Source organism: Streptopelia decaocto, assembly GCF_964273445.1.
Source record: "Streptopelia decaocto genome assembly, chromosome: 8".
Classification (NCBI taxonomy): Eukaryota; Metazoa; Chordata; class Aves; order Columbiformes; family Columbidae; genus Streptopelia; species Streptopelia decaocto.
In genome coordinates this window covers 17,452,544-17,476,271 of record NC_138662.1, presented here as the reverse complement: position 1 = coordinate 17,476,271, position 23,728 = coordinate 17,452,544, and the positions used below count along the sequence as shown (strand labels likewise).

General features: G+C 45.9%; 1 protein-coding gene across 2 annotated transcripts; it reads left to right on the top strand.

Annotated features, from left to right (window-relative positions):
- The first annotated feature begins 580 nt into the window (after positions 1–580).
- QRICH1 (glutamine rich 1) lies at positions 581–23,701 on the top strand. Of its 2 annotated transcripts, XM_082060073.1 has the most exons (11): positions 581–687; positions 1,683–1,743; positions 5,253–5,582; positions 14,185–15,204; positions 17,428–17,599; positions 18,222–18,376; positions 19,139–19,253; positions 20,562–20,670; positions 21,019–21,170; positions 21,878–21,968; positions 22,747–23,701. In XM_082060073.1, exons 3-11 carry the CDS (start codon positions 5,274–5,276, stop codon positions 22,937–22,939), a joined length of 2,316 nt encoding a protein of 771 aa, XP_081916199.1. In that variant the 5' UTR covers positions 581–687; positions 1,683–1,743; positions 5,253–5,273; the 3' UTR covers positions 22,940–23,701. The 2 variants fall into 2 exon arrangements, with proteins under 2 accessions (XP_081916199.1, XP_081916200.1); XM_082060074.1 differs by lacking the exon at positions 1,683–1,743.
- Positions 23,702–23,728: the final 27 nt, after the last annotated feature.

Here is a 23,728-nt window from a genome sequence, read left to right as displayed (position 1 = left end):
CACCTTAACCGGCAGCGGGGCCGGGGAGGCCGCGCCGAGCACATGGGCACGTTAAAGCAGCCCCGGCCCCGCGGTGCGGGGAACCCTTCACCCCCACGGAGGACCCTTCCCCCGCGGTCCCGCCCGGGGGCAGGGGCGGAGGGCGGCCCCCGCCGGTACCGGCCGCGGAGGGCACGGCGCCCTTCCTGCGGAGCCCCTGCACTGGGGTCTTGTTCAACCGCGGGGCGGCGCGGGGCCTCGGCCCGGCTGCTGCGTGGGGGTCGCGGCCGGGTCGTCCCCGCGTCGAGTGGAGCGGCGGGGCGGCTGCGTGGGACCTCCCGGCCGGCGACACCCCACGGCCACGCGTGCCGGTGGCGTCCCGAGCCCCACGGCCGCGAGCAGGGGCTGTCCCCGCTCCCGTCGCGGTCATCGACCCCCGCGTGTCGCCGACCCACGCGCGTCCCCCCGTGGAGGGCGCCCCCGGAGGCTGCCCCCTCCGCACCAGGGCGCGGCCCCTTTAAGGTGGGGGCGGGGCCGGGCGCCGTGCTCTCGCGGGACTTGGAGGCTGCGCTCTCGCGAGGTTGGAGCCATGCGCTGATTGGCTGCGGGGGGTTGAATGTAAGATGGCGCCCAGGGAGCTGTGAGGGGAAAAGACTCGGGGCCGAGGCGGCGGCGGCGGCGCGAGGCGACGGCGGCAGCGGGGCCGGGGTGAGGCGGAGCCGGGCCGGGCCACGCCGCGCCGCAGCGGGGCCGCCGGGCCGGAGGGGTGCGGGGCGACGGGGCCGGGCGGGGCCTCCCGTCGGGCGCGGGGGGAGGCGGCGGCGGCGGTTCCGGGGGCGGCGCGGGCCCGGCAGGGAGGGGGGAGGGGGCGGCCCCGCCTGCCGGGCGCGCGCATCCCTCGCCCGCGGGGACGCGCAGTTTGGTCGTGCACGCGCGGGGCGCGCCCCCTGCTCGTGTCCCCCCCCCTTGCACCGGGCGCGTCCCCGCCCTCCTCCCCCCGCGCGGGGCGGCCCTTTCGCCGCGCGGGCACGGGCGGCGGCAGCGCGCGCCGGAAGGCGCGGCCTCCGCTTCGGCGCGGCCCTCGGCGGCCGCCGTCCCCGGCGGAGCCCCCAACATGGCTCCTGCGGCGGGGGGGCGGCGTGGCGTCTCCCGCGGGCACAGGCCCGGCCGCCCCGCCGGGGAACAAAGGCGGCGGGGAGCGGCCCGGGCGGTGGGACCGGCCGTGCCGCAGGAGGGAGCCCCCCGGCCGTGCGGGGAAAGGCTGAACCGCGGCCCGTGATCTCTGGGACTCAACACGGAGCGTCGCGGCCGAGCGGCGGGGCTGCCTCTGTCGTTCCCGCCTGTCCCGGGCCGCGGCCGGGAGCACCTGCGGGGGGAGGCGGGGGCACCTCTGGATACAGTCGCTGCTGCTGCCTTGTTCTCAGTTCTGCCTTCCAGTCACTCCGGTGTCACTGGCACCGAGCTCCGTGCCCTGTGGCAGATGTGCTTACACACTCCTTCCTAGCTAGGCTCACCAGGTTGAGGGATGGTCAGGAATTGGGCATCTCGCAGTTCTTCAGTGGGAGCTGCCAGCTGTGTGGATGATCATATTTTTCCTTTCTATTTTTTATTTTTCTTACCGGAATACATATTAAAATAAAATGGCTTTAATAAAGAAATAGGAACTGGGGATGGAAAGGGCTTCTTTGTTCTGTCTTCTCCAGAACGTTACAAGTCTAAGAGCTCAGGACAAGAGCAGCAGAAATACATGCAACATGGTGACTGGTGAGTCTAGATTGTCCACATGCTGCGAGTTGTGTGTGTGTTCTTAGTAACCTCAGTCTCAATTTTACGAACTAACCGTATGTGCTCATGATCTTCAGAGGGTTTCTTGAACTTATTTCCTGGAAAAAAAATGCAGTTATGCTGAATCAGGGAGGAATTATCTCCCTTTATCAGAGAAAGCTCAGTGCCTGGATGCTCTCTTTTAAATTTTAAAATGCAGTATTAAAAACATGTTGCCGAGCTCTAGTGAAGATGGGTGTTTGCCATTTCTAATGCGTGTCTATGGGAGAAATTGAATGCATAAACAAATATGTTTTAATAACTAACAGTAAAAGTGGCTGCTGCAGTAGCAAGCTGTGTATATTGTCCTACAGAAGCCCGTTGAATGCACACTTGAGCCTTAAAGAGGTTTTCTGTCATAAATGCAGGTGGGTTTAGTTTTAATCAATAAAATTTCTGGGAGTACAACGTTACTTTCCCAAATCTTCATCTAGACCTGGTACTTCTACTGCCGTGTAGGATTTTTTGAAGTGCAGTTTTTCATGGTTCAGTGCTTTTATCACCCTTCAAAACTGACAGGAATGACTGGGAGAAACTTGGTCCAGCCTGCTCTGTTACCTATAGTGTCTTTAGCTCCCTCAAATTTGGAGAGCTGTAGAGAAAACAGAGATCCTGCTGCTGTTCCGGAGCAAGAACAAACACCATGTGGCACAGTGGGGTTCTGATCCATGGTTGGGACTTCAGCTGCTGCAGTGGCGCAGATGAGCGTTGCACTGTTTTAAGCGTTAGTGGCTCTCAGTATAGTAATTTTTTCCATTCAAGAAGAGAGGAAAAGAGAGATTCCTTGTGATGGAATATTCACTAGTAGGGGAAGACTGGCCTCGTGGGCTCTTGATATTTGATGCTTGCTAAAAAAGAACTAATTGAGATGGAGCAGCCGAGCAGAGTCAAGGATTTGTATCTAAGGAATTCATGCTGTGTTTGTTTGCCTTTCTGGTGGTTGGAAGAGGTGGGTGGTGATTTGGTGGTGGACCTCTTCTTGATCTGTGTGCCTGCTGCTTATGCGTTTGGGTTTCTGGTGGCTTCTGGTCTCTACTGCACAGGAGCATGATGTACATGAGAGCAGCTCTTGATAGAAGGGTTGGAGTTCCAAAATAAAAGTGAGGGCTAATGGATGGCTGCTGTCAAAAACAATGGCCCTGTTGACCTCCCCGCTCTTTCCCTTGACAAGAGGAACAGAATGCAAATAGCTGTTCCCTGAGTTGTTACAACATAATAAGCGCCAATGCAGGGGCAAGGAAGAAGGCAGGACCTTTGCTGAGAGGTGAGCCCGTCCCATTTAGCAGCAGGTCGCTGTCAAGGATCACCTGTACTGTTCACGTCTGCATTCCCAGTGTGGCATTGTTGAGGCTTATTCCTCAGAAGAATCTCCCCTCTGAAAGCTGTGTCTGCTGGTGCACCTCAGCGTGGACGTGCAAAATGATTGTGTTCCGAAGCCCTCACTGTAGTATCAAATATTTGCAAGTTCCAAGTAGGAGATCAGGACCGTTTAATCACTCAATCTGTTTTCCAGCTTCAGGGTATGGAATGGAGCCTCTAAAATTAGATGTATCGGAGTGTGCCAGGTGTAGGTCCCATCGAAGTCACTGAGTGCGCAGTAACAAGGTTGTTCTCTGTTGGTTTCACCCTGGACATGTGGTCACCTGGGAAAGGGTTAATAATGTGTCCTGTAGAGGTGTTGAGTACTCTTGGGTGGCTCCTCGAGGACACTTCACTCTAAGCTAAGTGAACAGTCTCACTGCCTCTGTCATGTGCAGCTGGCTTGAAAATGTGTTGGATCAGAATCTCTGAAAGGCAGGAGAAGTGTTTTTCTGTCCAGCTGTGGGCTCTGTGGGAGCTTCTCTATGCTAATTTTTACAGAGTTGTTTGACTCACTAAGCGAACACTGTTAGCTGGTGCTTCTTACTAAATGTTGATGCATGTTATTATAAAGAATTTTTTCTGTAGTAATCTCACACGGCAACTAATGTTGCTTAATAACTCCAGAAACTATAGATACAGTGCAAGTTGCCTCACGTGTGTTCCCCTTACCTTTGATATTCGCTTTCTCCTGTAAGCCTGGTCCAGTGCACTAGCCATGAACCTCCTCTGTGTAAACAAAAACTTCTGTGTGTTTAGACTGCTGTCACGCAACAGCGAAGAGTGGTTAGGATTTGCTGCAGCTCTCACTGGTTTTGGTGGGAATTGGAGCTGGACTTGTGGAATACGCTTGGTTGCCACTGAGACCCTAGAACTAACTCCCATTTTCACACAGGCTGTTGCGGTCCTACCACGTATTTCTTTCTTGGCTTCACTTCATTAAATCATGGGAAAAATATATAAAAGATTCTGCCTCTTTAGAACTACAGTGATAATGTACATATAGCAATGTTTGTTTGTCCCTTTTTCCTCCTTTCCACAGCTGGATTTAGTAGTACCGAATCACCTGTTCTAGTCCTACTCTTGTGCTGTTTCACATCTTTTTCACAACCGTCTCAGTATCTGGTAGTATTATAGCTCAAATCTGTTTATCCTTTATCAAGACTAATTAGTGCTTTGCAAACAACCAGTACACTCGCTGCAGAAACAATTTGTGGGTTTAAACAAGATAAGTCAGTAAGAGAAGAATGCTGTCAGAGTATGCCCTAGGGCTTTCTAATGTTCTCAGGTGGAGTCATCTTTGTTGTTGTTTCTTTCTTTGGTTGTTTTTTTTTCCCCTTACTCTCACTTCCTGATGATCTGATTTCTTTTTCTGTTGCTCTTTTGTCTTCATACATGGCATGCTTCATGTTAACCTCTTCCTATATGAACAGGGCATCAGAACTGATGCTGCTGATGCCTTTGTCATTTCCAGAGCTCTGCTTCTCCATGTGTGTAGTTCCCCCTTTGAGGAATCTCTTGATTCCAGCACTCTCCTTTTGCTTGCTACGTTCGAATCGATAAGGCTGTCCTAGTCCTAATAGCAGTGAGCTGAATGCTGCATCTGATGCTCTTCCGCTGTGCTTCCCATTAGCTGCCCGGAATAGAACTGCATGGCCTGATAGAACATACTGCTGGGTTCTTCCACCTCTGTGGCTGTGAAGCAAGGCCACAGATATTGATTTCTAAGCTTCTCTCGCTAACACTGCATGCTGCAAACGAATGAAATTTATTACTTGATTTAATCTGTTATGGGACTTGCCTGGTCTGGGGGAAGTACAAGAACAGAAGGTTTTACATGGCAGTGAGCTCTTTGAATAGTTACACCTGGTTGTCATCCAGACTTCCCTGAGCCGCTAAGGGTTAATCTGAGAAATGTGTGGTACTGCAAGATGCCTCGTAAAACTAAAGCATCTGTCTTGGGCATCTGGCTGTGCACATTTACTAGTTTTCATACAATGGTCGGTATGCGAAATTGGTGACTGGAGTTAGGAATAACCTTGTGTCAAAGGAGTGCTGTAGTTAAGACTTTCACTTTCTCTTTCCTTAAGGAACCCTAAGGAACTTGCAATATGAATAATTCTCTGGAGAACACCATTTCCTTTGAAGAATACATCCGTGTGAAGGCGCGAACAATCCCTCAGCACAGGATGAAGGAGTTTCTGGACTCCCTTGCTTCCAAGGGGCCGGAAGCTCTGCAGGAGTTTCAGCAGACGGCCACCACCACGATGGTGTATCAGCAGGGTGGCAACTGCATTTACACGGACAGCACAGAGGTGGCTGGGTCTTTGCTTGAACTTGCTTGTCCCGTGACAACCAGTGTCCAGCAGCAAACTCAGCCAGAGCAGCAGATACAGGTTCAGCAACCCCAGCAAGTCCAGGTAAGTGTCTTAAATGATTTCTAAATGTTACATATGACTTGCTAACCCATGGAGGGGTGTTCAGAGCCAGCTACTGTCTAACTTGAAACCACAGGCAAGCACTTAAGAAGCAGGGCCAGTAAACTTTATATAAAATAACGCTATTTCTTTCTCATTTAAGGAATTTGGTAGTAAATGTCTCTTTTGACTGTGCCTCCATTGAGCCCCACTGTAGGAGGAGTAGCACACATAGCAATGTAGTGGTGTAACCTGTTGGAGAAATGGTTGACAGTTCTGGCATGTCCACAGCTCCCTGAAGCCTCGCACTCTGTGTGAAGCTGCTATAAATACCACTCCCCTCTGCTGGTCTTGCTTTATCTGGTTGTTCAGAGTGGTTGTGGGATCTAACTTGCCTTCAGTTTTTTTTAATGAAAACAATTTAAATGATTTTGTTTGAACAATCTGAAGGTTGTAGTTCTCAAACTAGCCGTAAGTTGGGGGCAATGCAGGGGAGTCAAATTACAATATGAGCTAGGGGAAGATACCTTTCAGGAAAGGAATTCTAAAAGATGCGTGTGTGTCAAGGTACGTTGTCCCTTTGCAAAGTGGAAAGAGTCTTCTCCTTTTTTTTTTAATAGGTGTTACATTAATTTTTCTTAAGTGTTAAATGAGCAAATCCAGCACCAGAGAGGAAAAAAAAAACATATAACTTTGGATAACTGCTTTGGTCTTAAAACACATTTCATAATTTTGATGAGTGTACAGGTGGTAGGGCATTTACTGAGGTTTTCTTCTGATATGTCTCCAAAAAGCTGAATTATGTCTACAGCTGTAATTCTTATACACTTCAAATATGAATCTTTGTGCCTTCTGTATCATGAATGTAAAGTTGTGAGCTCTCTTCTTTTGCAACAAATGAGGGTATGGAGGCACAAATGACTGGAGATAAGGTAGTGTGAGCTTGTTGCGGTACAGTCAACTTGTGCTAACAGCTCACTGGCATGCTTTTATCCTACAGCAAAGACAAACTTGCCTCTCACTGGGTAACTCATCTCCAATTACTCTCTCTATTGAGTAAATGAATGCTTAACGGGGATTTCTGTAACCTGTTGCCCTACAGTAACTTGTGTTGCAAGGCTTTTGAAGAATAAAAGCCTCTCGTCTGAGAGACATGACTTGGATCTCTGCATGAGTCTGTTAAAACTGATCAAGGGTGCTTTTGGGTCTGGCAGCTAGCACATTTTTTGGGAGAAGTTACATTTTTCAGTAGAAGAACTAGGAAGGCTGGCTTTTTTGGGTGCCTCAGCCTTGAAGATGTGAAAGGCCCCCAAACCAATTGTAAAAGTCAAAAGGATTTTTTTTTCTTCCTGCTGCTGTCTCCTTTCAGAACTACACAAAGTTCAGGCTTGACCCCTGCAAGTCTTCTAGTAGCAGAGATGAAGAGGGAGGCTGTATATCGTATGCTCCAGAGAAAAGTAATCTGCTGATCTTCTTGAAAATAACCATAAAATTGCTGGCAGAGACCTGGTTCTGTTTTTTAAACTGAGTGACCTGCTGCCTGAACATGAAAAATACCTGATGAAAGTCAAGATTTCAGGAGCTTTCCTAAAGAATGTTGTCTGCTCTCTCCCCCTTATTTTTGATGTGATTCTGCTTTAAAATATCTGCTTTCACATCTGTCAGTACAGATTATAATAGGTGTTTGTGTTGCCTACCATGCTGCTTGCTGTAGGATGTTACAAACCCCCAGAACACTCAGGTGGCACATCTGGAACTAGATATGGCTGCAGCATGAGGGCACCATCACCACCATCAGCAGTGCAGCTGGATTCACGTGTATTCGAGCAGCTAGTTCAGAATTATATTGAAGTTTTTTTGCAAGGATGGGGTAGATAAGGGGTAGATAAGAATAGATAAGAATGTCTTTACCCCTTTGCAAAAGTGTTTTTGTGTTTTTTGAGGTTTCTTATCAAGAATGTGATTATGTTAAACCTGTGATTTAGCATTCACCTGTCTCAAGACTGTCTCTGTGGCAGCACAGTGTCTGAACAAAGCTGGATTTTGTTGTTTATCTGGGGGTGACAGTGTTCCCCTAGAGCAGTGCACCTGATCCAGCTGACTCACTGCTGAAATACTACTTGTGTTGTATTACGAGGAGGTTTTGGTCATCCACTGAAGCCTCTTAGCTTTTGATCAAATTTATGTCACCGCAGTACTTGACTTGATAATCTGTTTAGTTCTTGCTAATCCAGTTGCAAATCAGTGGAAGACCCTTTGAATGATTCTGCTGGTGTCTGGCAGTGTGACAGTGGTGCTGAAGGTGACTAATAATATGACCAGTCAGATGACCTTGAGGTTGCAAGTGCTGATGACAACCTTACGATCGTAAAGATAGACAGTGCTCAGGTTTCTTCCTAAATTTTACTTGCTGTGAACAACCAAAGACAGTCCATGACTGCTTGCTGCTTTTATTTATCCTGGCAAAATACATTTCCTCTCTGAAGAAGTTGCTGCCTTGGGGTTTTCTTGCCTAAAAAGTTCAGCATACTATTACCAAATGTTTATTTTGAAGGCTGAGAGGATGCAACTGTTGGGTTTTATATGAGTCAGTGCTACAGTACAGGTGACTTGGGGCTCCTTCCGTGCCCAGTATCACAGCAGTGCCATCGGTAGTGTTAGAGTTCCGTATGTCAAGTTGTCATCCCTTGTGCTGTGTCCAGGGGTGGCTGGGAAGGGCTGTTTTGCTCCAGTCAAGTGAGAGTTTTATCAGCTCTGCCCTTGGTGAGGTTGTTGCTAGTTGGTCTCATGCATCAAGGCCATCGAATTGATGATGCCAGTGACATGTTAGCGCTGACTTGCTTACACAACGAACCTCTTGCACCGCTTCCCCTTCCACAAGAAGATTTAACAGAGAGAGTATTAGAGGACAAAAAAAATCTTTGCTTAAGGCACATGATGTGTGTGTGGGGAGGATTCTCAGTTTCAGCCTTCTAGTAAGGCAAAGTCTGGCTGGGTGGCAAGAGCTTCTTGGGCAGGGCTTGAAGGGAGGGTGCTACAGGTGAGCAAGATTGCAGAACTGTGTAGGGGATGGTTAGATGCCTGCGTAAAATGTCTTTCAGTTGAGGCTTGTGCCTTTCTAATTGCTCTGTTCTTTATGTGTTGAATGTTCAGCTTTTTCAGTCTTCCTCCAGTCTGTTCGGTGGTTTCATAGCCTGGTAGGACACTGGGCATTATTCACAATGTAAGGCAGGGAAAAATGCCCCTAAGTAGCTCAGAAGAAAATCTTTGGCTCTGCATAGAACACAACTTTCCTTCACTTCTGCTGGACTCAGCTTCCCCCGTCCCAATCTTGGTTCTGAAGTTCATCCTGGAGGTAGGGCTCCTATTTACTTACCTTTGAAAAGCATCCTAGTAAGATATTAGTGTAGCAGCCAGCGTTAATTAGCATTTGCTAAGGCTGAGTGTGACTCTTCAAAGAATGGTTATAGTCAAGCATGGTGTTTTCAAGGTAGCACCTTCTTGTATATTGGCAGTAGGTTCCTTCTTGAGAGGTAAGCTGTTTTGTTTTCCTTGCTTCATGTGTTTTAATTGTCTTAGGCCTAAGTCCTGCCCTAGTGTACAACTTGGCAACTTAATATTGTAACTGTTCAAACACACACAAGGCCTAATTTGGCCCATGGAATTCTCTCCCTGATGTTGATGAATGAACAGAGGGAAAACCAGGAGTGAGAATCTGTCTAGCAGCTCTGAAAAGCTGACTTGTACACTCCCCGTAGACCTTGTTTACTTAGATAGATAGCAAAGGACTTCCTGTAAAGGAGTTGAATAACAAGTTCCAACATTTCCTGCTACTTCACTGATCAGTCTTTTCACCTGCTCTGTACTTCAGGTCTGTTTCGTAATTGTGTGTATGCCTTCTGGCGTAACGTTAGAAGAAACTGTATTACAGTGTTAGTTTTAATGCTGGAGTCACTTTAGCTTGGGACTGTTGTTGAGGCAAGTGTATTTTAAGCCTTCTTTCCCTAAAGTTGGCTAAAAAGCAATTGAGATTGCTCTTCTGCTCTTGCATTTTGTCCAAGTGTTTGACTTCTGTTGGCTTGCTCAAGTGTGGAAGTTTGAGTTGCACCTACATTACTTCTAGGGGGGAATTGGAACATACTTAATGCAGCAAGTTTGTCACATGCCCCCTGCTTACCTCTCCTACGTTTGGAGCCTGTCATTTGGGATTCCCTTCAAATTAAACTAAGCCATAAAATGCAGTTTTGATGTGTCTAGGTGCTTGTCTAGCTTGGCTAGTGGGCAAGACTAGACCTACATTTGAGATAATCTTCTGGAGTGTTTAGTGAGGACACCTTAGTAGATCTTCAGTCTTGCTCTGAAGGTCTGATCTTGGTATATCCTACTGCTTGCCAGTGTTAACATAGCTTCAGAAACCAAGATGTGTTTGTGAAAAAAGGCATTTAAGAGCCTGTCAGGTGCACCAGGGCAAGCTTGATATCGGAAAAACCATGCAGGAAAGAGTTGGTATGTGTGTTGCTCATTTGGAGTTAGGTTTTAGGAAATGTTAAGTAATCCAGTCAATCCATAGATGAGATTTTCTTTGCTTGGGTATTCTTTCAATTGAATTGTTTTGGAACTCCAGTTCTGCAGTCTGATTCCTTTTGTTAAAAATCTGCACAGAACAGGCATGTTATGAATCTTACTTGAAAGTTTGTTGGAGTTAGTCTATCAACCATGAGGGACAAACAAACCTAAAAAACAAAACACAAACTTTTGGAAACCAGGCTTCAGCTTTCTCATGCTCATGGAGTGACTTATATTCTCTTTGCATGTGCTCAGTTCTAGACAGAATATGTTTTTGAGCGTAATGTGACAGAAGGTTTCCTTTAAGGGAACCTTAAAAATACATTTCTGCCCTCCTGTTATGATGCAGGGCTGACTTATAACACTTTTGATTTCTCTAGTCGGCTAGTATTTTGTCCAACTTCTAGCTATTTTATGGTAAAAAGGCATTTCTTTGTGTGATGGTAGCCTGCTGGGAAGTGATTCTTTTCATGCTGTTAGATCCAAACTTCTGGCAATAAGCAGTTTTTCAGTACTGGTAACTTGGCCTTTCCTCTCTTGTACCAGTATAACCCAGGAATTCCCAGCATAACATGTTCTTGCTTTAATCTTCAGCATAAGGTGAAGATTTAAAGTCTTCCCTGTTGGTCTTGGCTTGTAAATTTAAAGCATTCCTCTGTGCACAGAGGCTTTCAAAAAGTCAAATGCTGATGATGTTTGTTGTAATTCTTTGTCCTTTTTTTCTCAGATAGCAAGTTAGACAATGAGGTCGACATAAGAAATGCTGGTCTCAGACTGAGTTGAAGTCTGTAAATCTGAAATGAATGCTTGTAGCACTCCTGGGTACAACCTACTTGAAAATAGGCTGGGATCTGCTGCAAAATACGGTTGTTAAAAATGGATGTGTAATTCACAAGGGATGTGCAATGCACAGTAGTTAGAGCTCCAATATTCTTTTAAATAGGAGCAGTCTCTAGTCAGAAGTGCGATGTTTGCAGCACAGAGAACTTCCAGTGATTCTGGAATCGTGACCTGTTTGCCTTGTTTGGGTCTGGACTCATTGTTTGGGTGTTAACAATAGCACTGTGTGAACTCCAGAGCAGTAGCAAGACAACCTGGGTGTCAGGGTTTGGATTTAGTCCTGGGGGAGTATCATAGGGCCTTATATCATGATTGCTTATCTGCCAAAAGCCATGGAAATTGCCTGTGACTTTTAGAGGCAGTAGGCTCAGGCTCTAAAATGGTTAATGGTACAAAGCTGCACCAGGTGATGTTTAGGCTGGACATTAGGCAGCATTTCTGTACTGAGAGAGAGCTCAAACACTGGAACAGGTTCCATGGAGAGGTGGTCGATGCCCCAAGCCTGTCAGTGTCTGGAAGCAATGCCTCTAAATAAAGGACAATGACCTTAATATAACATCCTTTAGCTTATGGCTGGCCCTGAAGTGGTCAGGCAGTTGGACTAGATGGTGACTGTAGGTCCCTTCCAGCTGAACTATTCTGTAAAAGTGGAAGGCATAAAATACTGCCATGTCAGGTCTGTGCTTAGACCATGCCTCTTGCTTAAACCTGTTCCATTACCTCTCTAATTACATGTATGTGATAAAATTGTTTCAGTGCATGAGTGGACTTTAAATTCTTACTGCTAGCAAAAAGAAAAAAAAATGCTCTCTACTTTGTATGTGTTACAACAGTAATAGGAAATGTCATGTAAAATTTTGTGTGGACAGCAGGTGGGGGTACTTTTAAGGTGTTCTCAGTCAAGCTGTGCAGATTCCAAAACCACACTGTAAAGTACAGGATAAATGGTGAATTTACCTCTTTCTGTTACATGAATTTGAATCCTAGCAGATAAAGCAAATATTTCTTGTGTGAAACTGAAAATGCATCAGTGGAATGATGCATTTTAGTTTGTCCAGTCTTGGGCCTTTGTCTTGCAGTTAGCCTTTTGAACAGAGTTAAACTAATACTAAGGACTATATTAGTGTTTTTTAAAATCGAGTATTTTGGAGAATACTTGTCTTAGAGGTGTAATTGAAACTGGCTTTCTTAAAGTGGACTCTTAACTAGGATCTGTGCTTCAGCCTGTTTGCCCAAGGCAGTAGTCGTGCTGTAGGGCAGTATGATAAGAGTATCAAATAGAATTCAAGAAGTATCCCATAGGTGACTTCACCTTTTTCAGATAACTGCCTGATCAAATCACTCATTGGTGCAGCTTTTTAAACTGTCACGCTAACACAAGGTCATATGTTTCTTGTTACCTTGCAGGAAATTATTATAGAAAGTCCACATCATCTGGATTACAGTATATTACATACAGCTCCCAGCCAGGAACCTGTAAAATTCCTTATTCTTCCTGGAAATAGAATTGGCTCTTAACAGGAGGTGACTTATAAAACTGCTCTGCAAGTGGTGCATTTTGCTACGCCGCGTTTTTCCTTGGCAGCTCTTAATTGGCTGCAAATGAATACTTAACATTTTTAAAGACTTCTTGGAGGGGATGTTGGGAAAGGAGATTTCATGTATTTGCACAGTGCGGAACTGCATGGTAGTTCTTTTTGGTATTGTCAAGCTGGCTAGTGAGGCGTCTCCGTGCAAGTGCTACGTTAGCTTGACGGACTTTAGAAAGTGAGGTAGAAAAGGGTGAGAGAACATGAGTAGCAAGACATAATTTTGCAATTAAATAAATCTGTGTTGGCTTCAAATTTCCTGTGGCCCTCACAGGTTCCCCTAGTAAAGCTCTGCATCTCTCAGTTGGATTTGAAATGGGGTGTTGAGTAATTAATTCCCTCCCTTAACATGTAGTGTTAAGGAAGCCTGGAAAAGCAGATGATGATGGGAACCTGGGATATTGCTTGTAGGACAAGGCAAATGCGACAAAGTGGCTGTGTAAGTGTAGGGGACACGGTGTGAAGTGTCTGGGTGAGGCGACCAGACCTTGCTGGGTGCCTTGGGAGTGAAGATACCAGCTAGATTGGGTTTGGGGACACGAATGTGAAGTTGTTGAGACCTGAACTTTGTGTTGGGAGCTACCTCTGACTCTGGGTTCTAAGCCTGCTCCTGGGCTGCTGCTGGATGGTGTGAGAGACCTTGCACAAATGAGCATGGGTGTGAGAGGGTGTGATTTAATTTTTTTCACTAAAATAAAAGGAACTGTTTGGATCCAGGTCTTGACGTATTTTGCCCATGTTATTCAGCATTGTGTAAGTGCATGAGCTAGAAAATACAACCGAGTAGTTTGGACAATAAGTGGAATTAAATGGAATACATAAATAATGAAAAAATAGCTGGTTTTAATTATCACTGCCAAATAAATACTTCTAAAGTTCAAAAATCAAATGCTGCAGTGTTGCCCTTTAGTGCATGACAAAGTTTCAGGTTGAACTTGCAACTTTCTGTGTTGACGCCTGCTTGTGTAGAGTTACTATTAGCAGTTGGTTTCGAAATAATATTTCTGTGCTTTATGTGGAAAGGGCCAAGTGCTGGTTTCAATTTACCCATATTTCTTACCGCCTGACACTGGCAAGTGATCCTGTGGCTGTTTGAGGGCCTGGGGTTGAAAGCAGTAAAATAATCTTTAGCACATAGTAAGAATGAGGCAAGCTCCTGTAGTTTGTAGTAAGATAAACTTAACATCTGAATTGTAATGTGTGTGACCTTAGTCTTGCTGTTGCAAGGGCTATACTGAAATAACATTTTAGCAATGCAAATAGCTTGGAAGACTCTTTCGGCTTCCAAGGATGCAATCTGTCGGCTTGAGCCCACAGAGCCTTGGTGATGGAGATGCAGCTCATGTACTGTTCTGTCCATGCTGAGTGAGGTCATGTGCAATGCTGAGCAAACAGGTCAGCTACTGTATCACTGTTTTCAACTATGTACTTCTAAAGTAACTTGGTTTCATTTTCCTGGGATCTTTACTAATGGATTAATATATGGAATTATAAAACTGAACATTAAAGTCCTGGAACATAGACCTTCAGTGATGGACCATCTTTGGTGGCCATCCTGTTGAATTGCTGACGCTTGCTGATCTCTAACTGCGCAATTGGTGTCGTTGCAGGTTCAGGTCCAGGTCCAGCAGTCCCCACAGCAGGTGTCCGCCCAGCAACTCTCTCCACAGCTCACAGTCCATCAGGCTTCAGAGCAACCGATACAAGTCCAAGTGCAGATCCAAGGCCAGGCGCAGCAGCAGGCGTCCCAGACAATACAGAGTCAATCTCTGCAGAGCCCCAGCCCGTCGCAGCTGCAGGCAGCTCAGATCCAAGTGCAGCATGTGCAGACTGCCCAGCAGATCCAGGCTGCAGAGATCCAGGAGGAACACATACAACACCAGCAGATCCAGGCCCAGCTTGTGGCAGGACAGGCCATTACTGGTGGCCAGCAGATACAGATCCAAACAGTCGGGGCACTGTCACCTCCCCCTTGTCAACAGGGCTCTCCGCGAGAGGGAGAGCGGCGGATCAGCACTGCTAGTGTCCTTCAGCCGGTGAAGAAACGCAAAGTGGATATGCCTATTACTGTATCGTATGCTATTTCGGGGCAGCCAGTTGCCACAGTACTGGCCATTCCTCAGGGCCAGCAGCAAAGTTATGTCTCTTTGAGGCCAGACTTGTTAACAGTGGACAGTGCCCACCTGTACAGTGCCACTGGGACCATTACTAGCCCCACTGGAGAGACCTGGACCATCCCTGTTTACTCTGCTCAGCCACGTGGTGACCTTCAGCAGCAAAACATAACCCACATCGCCATCCCACAGGAGGCCTACAATGCCGTCCACGTCAGTGGCTCGCCAACGACGCTGGCTACCGTGAAGCTGGAAGACGACAAGGATAAGATGGTGGGAAGTACTTCAGTAGTGAAGAACTCTCATGAGGAAGTGGTGCAGACTCTTGCTAATTCGCTCTTTCCAGCGCAGTTCATGAATGGCAACATCCACATTCCAGTGGCGGTGCAGGCTGTGGCAGGGACGTACCAGAACACTGCGCAGACGGTGCACATATGGGACCCGCAGCAGCAGCAGCAACAGCCCACACCCCAAGAACAGGGGCAGCAGCAGCAGCAGCTACAAGTCACTTGCTCAGTAAGTTAAAACTGCTTCTTGGTCTCCATGATTAACAACTTGCACATGTTGTGGAGAGGGAGGAGGTCACCTGACAGCTGGTGTCAAGGAACCAGAGATGCGTCTGTCCCAGTAGCCTGGACATGATGTTTGCCATTTGTCTTCTGATAGGTGTAGGACTGCAATGTGTAATGTTGGTATGTAATTATAGGATGCTGAACTTCCCAAAAGAAAATTCAGTTCTCGTCTTCATAGTGTAAGTTAATAGATACATGCACATTGCTGGCTTCTTCATAGCGATTGTCCTGAGGTCTGCAGTCTTCTGCGCTGTTCTCAGCGTTGCAGTGGACAGGCAGGGATGACTGCAGCAAAATAAGGTGTGCAAATACACCAGTCACCTAGTTATCAGTTACTTGGTGTTATGCAGCACGTGAAGCCCACAGCAGATCCAGTGTCCAGATAGAGTGTCAAATCTGGCTAGTTGTAAGCCAACTTCATGGACAGGTGCCACCTTTCTGTGACACCGTGTCCTGGTTCTGGAAAATGTCTGGTGTGCAAGAGCACAGGAACGAGCCGTGGCAAGTCGGCATCTCTTCGTAGTGCTTAGCAAACCTGACAGCCAAATCTGTTGCTGTTTTTTTGGTTTTTTTTTTTTTTTAAGTGCTTTGTTGCTGACTTCAAGCCATAGCTTATTTTGAATTTGCTTTTAAAACTTGAATAATTAGGGCTATTCATGGCCTCTTTTATATGTGCAAATGATGTAATTTATCTTTCATTACCAGAAAGTGAAAAGTGATTGATCTGTCAGAGCCTGTTTTTGCTGAATGGAATGAGGGCAAAAATATCCAAGTCTGCGAGCATAAATGTTGTTATAAATTCTTTCGAGTTTATAAATAACACTGTTGACTTTATAAAGGCGTATATGCCCTCTACTTCACCAGTAAGCACTGAGACAAAGAGCATTGCATTCTGTAGTAATGTCTGTTTCTGGGTTGATTGTGGGCTATAGCCCACTGAGGTCTTCACTGAAAAAAGGTTCCCTGCATCTCTAGATAACTTCCAGGTGCTGGATGCCCTCTTTTATAAAGCTGTACTTTAAGCTACAGCTTATGGGTCTTTGTAATGCATGGGGTTGTATTGGGTCGGGACTTTTTTAGTTTATTTTGTCATGTTGAAAGAGCCTCCTGTAGCTCATCTTTTCCCTGTATTGGTACTTCAGAGATCACTTAATCACTTTCAGCTACTTGAACAAAGTAAGTTGATAGAATTTTTTTGCCTTTCTGCTAAGCAGGACATTCAGAATTATTTTAGGGTCTTGTTAGAACATGAGCCCCATTCTTGGGATCCTTTCTGAGATATTAACTCCGTAATTTCTTTAATGGTTACTTGGAAAGCTTCTACTAACACTGCGTATTACCCTGCACAGTCTTCTGCAAGTCTTGGGTATCAGACACTTTTCTGGTCCCAGTTCTCTGGGGCACTGGGTGTTGCATAAGCCCCTAAATACAGAGGCGAGTCCAGGAGGTAGGTATGTGGTTCTTCCTCTAAGAGGACAATAAAGCTACTGGAGGTGAACATCTAACTTCTGGGGGTTGTCCTTCTCACAGCTGTGAGACTGAGAAGGAATTCTCCTGCTCACCTCACCCTGTCCACTGGCACTGAGCTGCTGTGGGATCTGGGCAAGTTGCAGCTCTTTTGCTTTATTTGTGAAAAATGCAAGTCAAGAAGCAACTGGCAGTCCAGCCTGTGTGCCTGGCCTCACACTGGACAAGGTACCTGCGAGATCAGGGCAGAAGGTTGTGTCAGCATCAATTGTCACGTTTCAGTGTTCGAGGGGAGACCAGAGATCTGTTGTTGAGAGGACTTCACTCCCTTGGAGATCCTTGCCTTTGAAGGTACCAGTGAGGTTCTTAATGATACTGCATCAAGAACAGCTCGTGGCTGTTAGGTGTCCTGTGATTTCTGTAGGACTTCTAAATGCATCAAACTGCAAGTTGCATGAATTTGCTAAGGGACCTATAAATATGTCCGTTCAAACTAAAAGTGTTCTTGGTGAGGCAAATACTCTTTCACAAGCAGCAACTCAGGTTAGACAGCAAAAGTTATGTTCCTTGGAGTAATTTTTTGTTAATGTTGAAGAAGGCTCATATTCTGGGGTAGTGTGTGGCATTACTTGTTTTTTTTTGTCAAACTGTTGCATATCAAGGTGTGTGTATATATAAACTGAAATGTTTTCTTTCATAGGCTCAAACTGTTCAGGTTGCTGAAGTTGAACCACAGCCACAGACTTCACCTGAACTTCTACTTCCAAACTCTCTGAAGCCAGAAGAGGGACTTGAAGTGTGGAAAAGCTGGGCACAGACCAAGAATGCAGAGCTGGAAAAAGAAGCCCAAAATAGGCTAGCACCCATTGGAAGTATGTGTCATGGCAACATGGCCTTTCTTTCTTTTCAAGTAGGATTAGGAATGACTAAAATGTTAGTGATTTACTGCTCTGGAAAACACCTTTGTTTAATCAGTGAGTGTTTTTAAATTTCAACTTGGATTTACTCTGCAATACTAATTATTGCACGCTCTCACTGCCACAGGACATGTTCCGAGGGAGGCATTGGCTCCGTGCTGAGCCAGCTTGAGCACTTAGCCTGGTAGCTGTAGGAAAAGGTGCTGTATGACACAGATGTGGACAAACCAAATGGCTGTGAATGGCAGCCTAGCTGGTACGGCAGTGACCGAGCCGCTGTTTTCCTTTTACCACAGGGCAGCGTTTCGTCGTGGCCATGGTGGGAGAAGGCAACAGTTATACAGATGGCAGGGCAGAGAGTCTTCCTGTCGGATTCTTGCCCATTTATCTTTTAGTAGATCTGACAGCCTAAGATCTGTGTTTATTTCAGCTTGTTTTATTATGCTGGGAGAATGAGGTGGTACTGGGCCTGCCAGATAGAATAGCAAAGCTGGAGATGTGGGAAATCATTCCTGAAAGACTGGGAAATAATATGGCTTTATGGCTTAAATAATATGGCTTTGTTTTGTTTTTCCAGGGCGTCAGCTGCTGAGGTTCCAGGAAGATCTCATCTCTTCAGCAGTGGCTGAGCTGAATTATGGTCTGTGCTTAATGACACGAGAAGCTCGAAATGGTGATGGTGAACCCTATGATCCAGATGTGCTCTACTATATCTTCTTGTGTATTCAGAAGGTAGGGGTAGGACAGCTGTATGTGCAGCAGAGCTGTGCATGTTGTCAGCATGTACAGAGAGGATTCTATTAAGCTTCGCAACAATTTCATAAGAAAAAAGTCTCTTTGCTTAAAAAAAAAAATCAAATTAAATGTAATGAGCACACAGCAATGCTTTCACCTATTGAGTTAAGTTTGTGAAGAATTGTTAATAACTGAGTTCAGTATCATGGTTAGAGTAATAAATTCTTTTAGGGTTTTTTTGGCAGGGAGAGGAGGGTTGGATGATATTTGAGAAAGTTCTCAATCTCAAAACTTGATCTAGTTGAAGCTTTAACAGTCAAGAACTTGGCTTTATTGTTGTGGGAGGTCTGAGCTGGTAATATTAGCGTGCTTTTTGGAAGGGCTGCAGGAACAGAGCTAAACTCTGATAGGAGAATTGGGCATCTCTCTCCTGTATCTGAAAAATTCTAATGTCCAAAGGATGGTTGTGTAAAATAACTTGCAGTGAACACACCTGAAATAAAAGGTGAAATCCAACCAGCTTTACTTTTTAAGGTGTTTTTTCCTTTGTGTTTTAGCATTTCTGTGGTAGCAACTGAGATTACCAACCCTGTACTGGCCTTGATGCAAAGGTCCTCAGTTTTCTAAGTAGAATGTACGTCTTCAGTGCTATGCTGTGAAATGCTTGACTAACCGAATATGTGGGTTCTTGGGATAAGGTCTGGTCTGAGGAATATATTTGCTGCCACTGTACTGGACTGTGTTGTGAATCTCTTACAGTATCTCTTTGAAAATGGCCGAGTAGATGACATCTTCTCAGATCTCTACTATATTCGGTTCACCGAATGGCTGCATGAAGTTCTCAAGGACGTACAGCCCCGTGTTTCCCCTCTTGGTAAGGACTTTTGTTTAGGAACTTTGCGACTTTCTGGAGTTTGGAGTGTTAAAACTGAACTGCAGTGTAAGTATAGTCTGAATAGAAACCTTTTGAAGTACTTAATGTCCCTAGAACAGCTCATACTGATCAGGAAGAAAAATGTTGCACCTGCATTGAATACTGGTGTTACTGCACGTCAGGCTCTAGCCCTGATTGTCGTAGAGTATTATTTGCCTATCGCTTGTCACCCATCAAAAGGCAGATAGTTTGGACTTTGTAGTGTCACAAGATTGGCTTACTTGGAAGCCAGCTGATCCTTGATCTGAATCAAGCTTTCTGATAAGACATCTTGCCTCTAATATGTATTTGTACTTTGGGAGATAATACAACACTGCCATGTTGCCATGTAGCCAGATGGATATGGTCTGCAGGACCAACTAAGTGTCCAAGGAAAAACAATGCGTGATAGAGCCTCGAATGCTGCAATCAAACACGCTCATCTCAGCCTTGTTGTTCAGAAGATGATGGCAACAGGGTTGGGGAGGAGCAGTTCCAGAAGAGACAGATTTTGACAGAGTCGCGTATGAGAACTAGATTGAGTTGCGTTTTCGGAGCACAGAAACCTGGTTTCTCATTACTTCATTCCCTTTGATCTGATCAGATGTCAGTGAAGAAGCTGTTGCTCGTGTTCAGTAAAGTAGCTGATGTTACAGGCTGGATGGCTAAGTAGCACCCTGAGTTTTGGAATCCTTTTGTTTTCACTCTGGCTGTTTGATCTGTGCTTTGTCATTCCACAAGCCCCAGAGTTCATACTGCTGTCTGTTATTCTGTTTATCTGTGTATTTGGAGTATAGTATTTCTGTTCTACACAAAGGAAAAAAAAAATCTGAGAATCAAAGGGATTACTCATGTGTCCAAATACATCTCTTGGCACTGTGTGCTGACTAAAGCTGTGTGCAGGGCCAAGAGCTGATTTGTTACACTGGCCTGCCTGCTCTCACATATTATTGGATTAGGAGCATCTGCATTGGAGTCGAGCCATTAATTGAAAGCTGTTTAAGTGCATATTTATTTCTCTCCGGGCTGGGATGTATAGGCATATTGCAGAAGCATACTCTCCTCAACTAGAGATGAACGTATGTATACAGGTGTTTTCTAACAGTACCTGCTATTTAAAAAGTTATTTGCACAGTAGTGAATCTTGACATCAGCAAGGATCTCTTCCTCCTCTTCCCCTCAGGATTTATGTTCTCCAGTACTTACAGACTGTAAAATGCTGCCTGTGTTCCTGTCTCCTGGCATGATGCTGACTTCTCATTATTGCAGGTTATGTCCTCTCCAGTCATGTAACAGAAGAGATGCTGTGGGAGTGTAAGCAGTTAGGAGCTCACTCCCCTTCCACCTTGCTCACTACACTGATGTTTTTTAATACAAAGTAAGTACTTAGGTCTTTGGGAATCTTGGGGAATAGAATAACTTCAAATGGATTGATGGGGTTTGTAGGAAACTGCTGCACAGGATTAGGGCAAAATAATGAATTTCGAATGGTTGCACGCAGAGCCCTCTTGCAGCACTGCAGGCAAAGAAGATGCAGTACAAGAAAATGAGCTAGCGGAGGGAAAACTGAACTTGTGGCTGCTGCATGCTCTGCTGCTGGAACAGCCTAACTCAGTGTTGGTTTGAGACTCGGCTGGCTTGTGATGAGTAATGATAACTACCTCACTGTCGTGACCATATCCTTTCCTCGCCTCTGAATGTCCTGTGTTCTCTTCTTGCTGCTCAGATACTTCCTGTTGAAAACAGTAGACCAGCACATGAAGCTGGCCTTCTCCAAGGTGTTGAGGCAGACCAAGAAGAACCCTTCTAATCCCAAGGATAAAAGCACGAGTATCCGCTATCTGAAGGCTTCTGGCGTACACCAGACAGGACAGAAAGGTAGTGTCTGGAAAATTTTTGGGGGAGTGTTTACTTACTGGGCTTGAAGGAGGTGGATGAACCTGGAGATGTCTGCAGGTAGGGCCACAAGAACCCCAGGCTCTCCCAGGTCCCTTCAGCCTGGCAGCACGAGTTTTCTGTGCGTTCTGTCCAAGAGAGCTTAGTACCTTCTAACAGTAAGCCTGGGGACATACCTTACCTGAGGTGAATAGTACTTCATCAAGAGCCAAGGATAACATTTTTGTTGCTTCTGTGTCTTATGGGCGAAGAGGGATATTTGGTGTGAGTGCACATGGACAGAGGGAGAAACTTCTTTGGGAGTTTTTTCTTACCTTGACTCGTGTGAACCCGTATAGAATCCATATGTAAGTACAATCTGTCCCCTTAAAAGCACAGACCCAGGATTTAGCTGAGGCATTGCAGTCTCAGTAGTAAGATACCTTTTGTTTTGGGCACAGGTAGGGGAGAAACAGAGAGGATATGGATGGGTTGTGTTGTTCAGTAGCCTTGGGATACAGCAAGCTCTCCATTAATGCTTTAAGCATTTAAACCAGGCGCCTCTGCCCTGGGATGGCCGTATGTCTGTCGCCAGCTGTTGCCTGGTGACAAGGTGCTCTGGAGTGCTGAGGCTGTACGGCGCTGCTCGGTTTGCTGTGCTTGTACCAAGTGTCTGACAGACTTTGGGGGCGGGGTGGGCTGGTTTGCAGTTACAGATGACATGTACGCAGAGCAGACTGAGAACCCAGAGAACCCCCTGAGGTGTCCGATAAAGCTGTATGACTTCTACCTCTTCAAATGGTGAGAGCGCTCGTTCGTGTGTATGAATGCTTGTCTTCCGTGACTGTTAAGCTGCATCTTGTAGCTGGCCTAGTTTTCAGGGCTGTGTTATATTACTGGCACAGTTTCTATATTTGCATAAATTTACTTAAATGGGGAGGGGCGTGGTTGTGAGAAGGTGGGATTTACTCTGATGGCATGTAAGTTGAACTTCTGTGGTATTTAAAGAAACAAATCCTGATTTGTGACCTGGCTGCTCGTAATCTCGTACTCGCTCCGGAGGTTTGCTGTGTTGGCAGGAGCTTGCTGTTCTGCCTGTGACTTGCAAGTCCTCTGGAAGCAGCTGCTACTTGAGATCAGATCAAGGTCCTATTCAAATTGGCTTCTGAACAAAAATGACGACTTTCTGTGGAGATTGGAGGGAGTCTCAAAGGACTTGCCTCTAAATTATGATGATTCTGACGAAGTTTCTCTGCACAGATGGGTCTGCAGTTACCCTGGATGTGCAAACACCCCATCCTTGCTTAGCTCTGAAAGACCCCTGAAGCCATGTGTGTGTTATACTTACCAGTGCTAAATAAAAATTACTTTCTTGCAATCATCACCATGGCTTTTTAACCTTGATGCAGCCTAAAAGCTTTGGGACCGCTGTTGCCCCTAGATGTAACTCCATACCGTCATGTCTCATCAGCCAGAGGTTCACTGTCAGGATTTGTGAAGCCTGGGGTGAGGACAGTGGCGGTCTCTCCCTCCCAGGACATTCTTGTTAGTCTGGTTATTTCTGATCTTCCTCACGCAGCCCCCAGAGTGTGAAAGGCCGGAATGACACGTTTTACTTGACACCGGAGCCGGTGGTGGCCCCCAACAGCCCTATCTGGTATTCCATCCAGCCGATCAGCAGAGAGCAGATGGAGCAGATGCTCACCCGGATCCTGGTGATACGAGAGATTCAGGAAGCTCTTGCCGTGGCTAACGCCAGCTCCATGCACTAAGGCATCCTCCTTGGCTCAGAAGGGGTGGGGCGGGGCGACAGGGGAGGGACAAGCAAAGATAAATTGTACAGACTTTTACACTAAAGGATATGCCTAAGTTTTTGGTTTTTTTATTGGTGTAGTTATGAAGCCCTTTTAGGCTTCTTCTCTTTAAAAGAATCTAAAGGAAAAACCTACCCATTGTGTATCCTACCCAACACACCAAACTGTTGGAACCATTGGAGGCTGCATATCCCCTGCAAGCTGGGAGCTGTGGAAAGCTGCTGGTTGACTCTGGCTTTTTTTTATGATGTAGAAAACATGAACTACAGGATTGGCCTGGATGGCTGGGGCCTCTGTCTCCTTGGAGCACGTGCAGCCTAGAGGGCACAGAATGATGGATGGACCTGCTCAGCCAGTGGAGGAGAGGCAGGCATCTTCTTTTCTTGTGCTTGGACATTAATTTGCTGTTATCTTGGAAGGAAGAGGAGAGAGTGAACTGCAATTGTGATTTATACAAAAAAAAAAAAAAAAAGACAAACACCACAAGCCAACAATTTCTATTCAGACCTTTAAGTGACATTTTTAGATGTTAAAAGTACAAACTTTACCACACTCTTCTTTTTTGGCCTAACATTGAGGCCTTACACCTTGAGGCTCCTGTGCCTGATGGAATTCTTGTAACATACACTTGTGTATCATATAAAGGTACCACCCTGTTTCTCTTATGTATTCTTACTCTAGTTGTTTATTAAGAATGACGAGCACGTCTTTTCAACATGCCATTGAACAATGTGTCTTTATTTGGGG

What these genes read in the sequence shown, in the direction of transcription:
- QRICH1 (XM_082060074.1), top strand. Translation starts at nt 5,274, where the DNA reads ATGAATAATTCTCTGGAGAACACCATTTCCTTTGAAGAATACATCCGT. An exon ending in TCTTCTTGTGTATTCAGAAG is followed by an intron (nt 18,377 to 19,138) that starts GTAGGGGTAGGA and finishes AATCTCTTACAG; the next exon opens with TATCTCTTTGAAAATGGCCG. An exon ending in ACACCAGACAGGACAGAAAG is followed by an intron (nt 21,171 to 21,877) that starts GTAGTGTCTGGA and finishes GCTGGTTTGCAG; the next exon opens with TTACAGATGACATGTACGCA.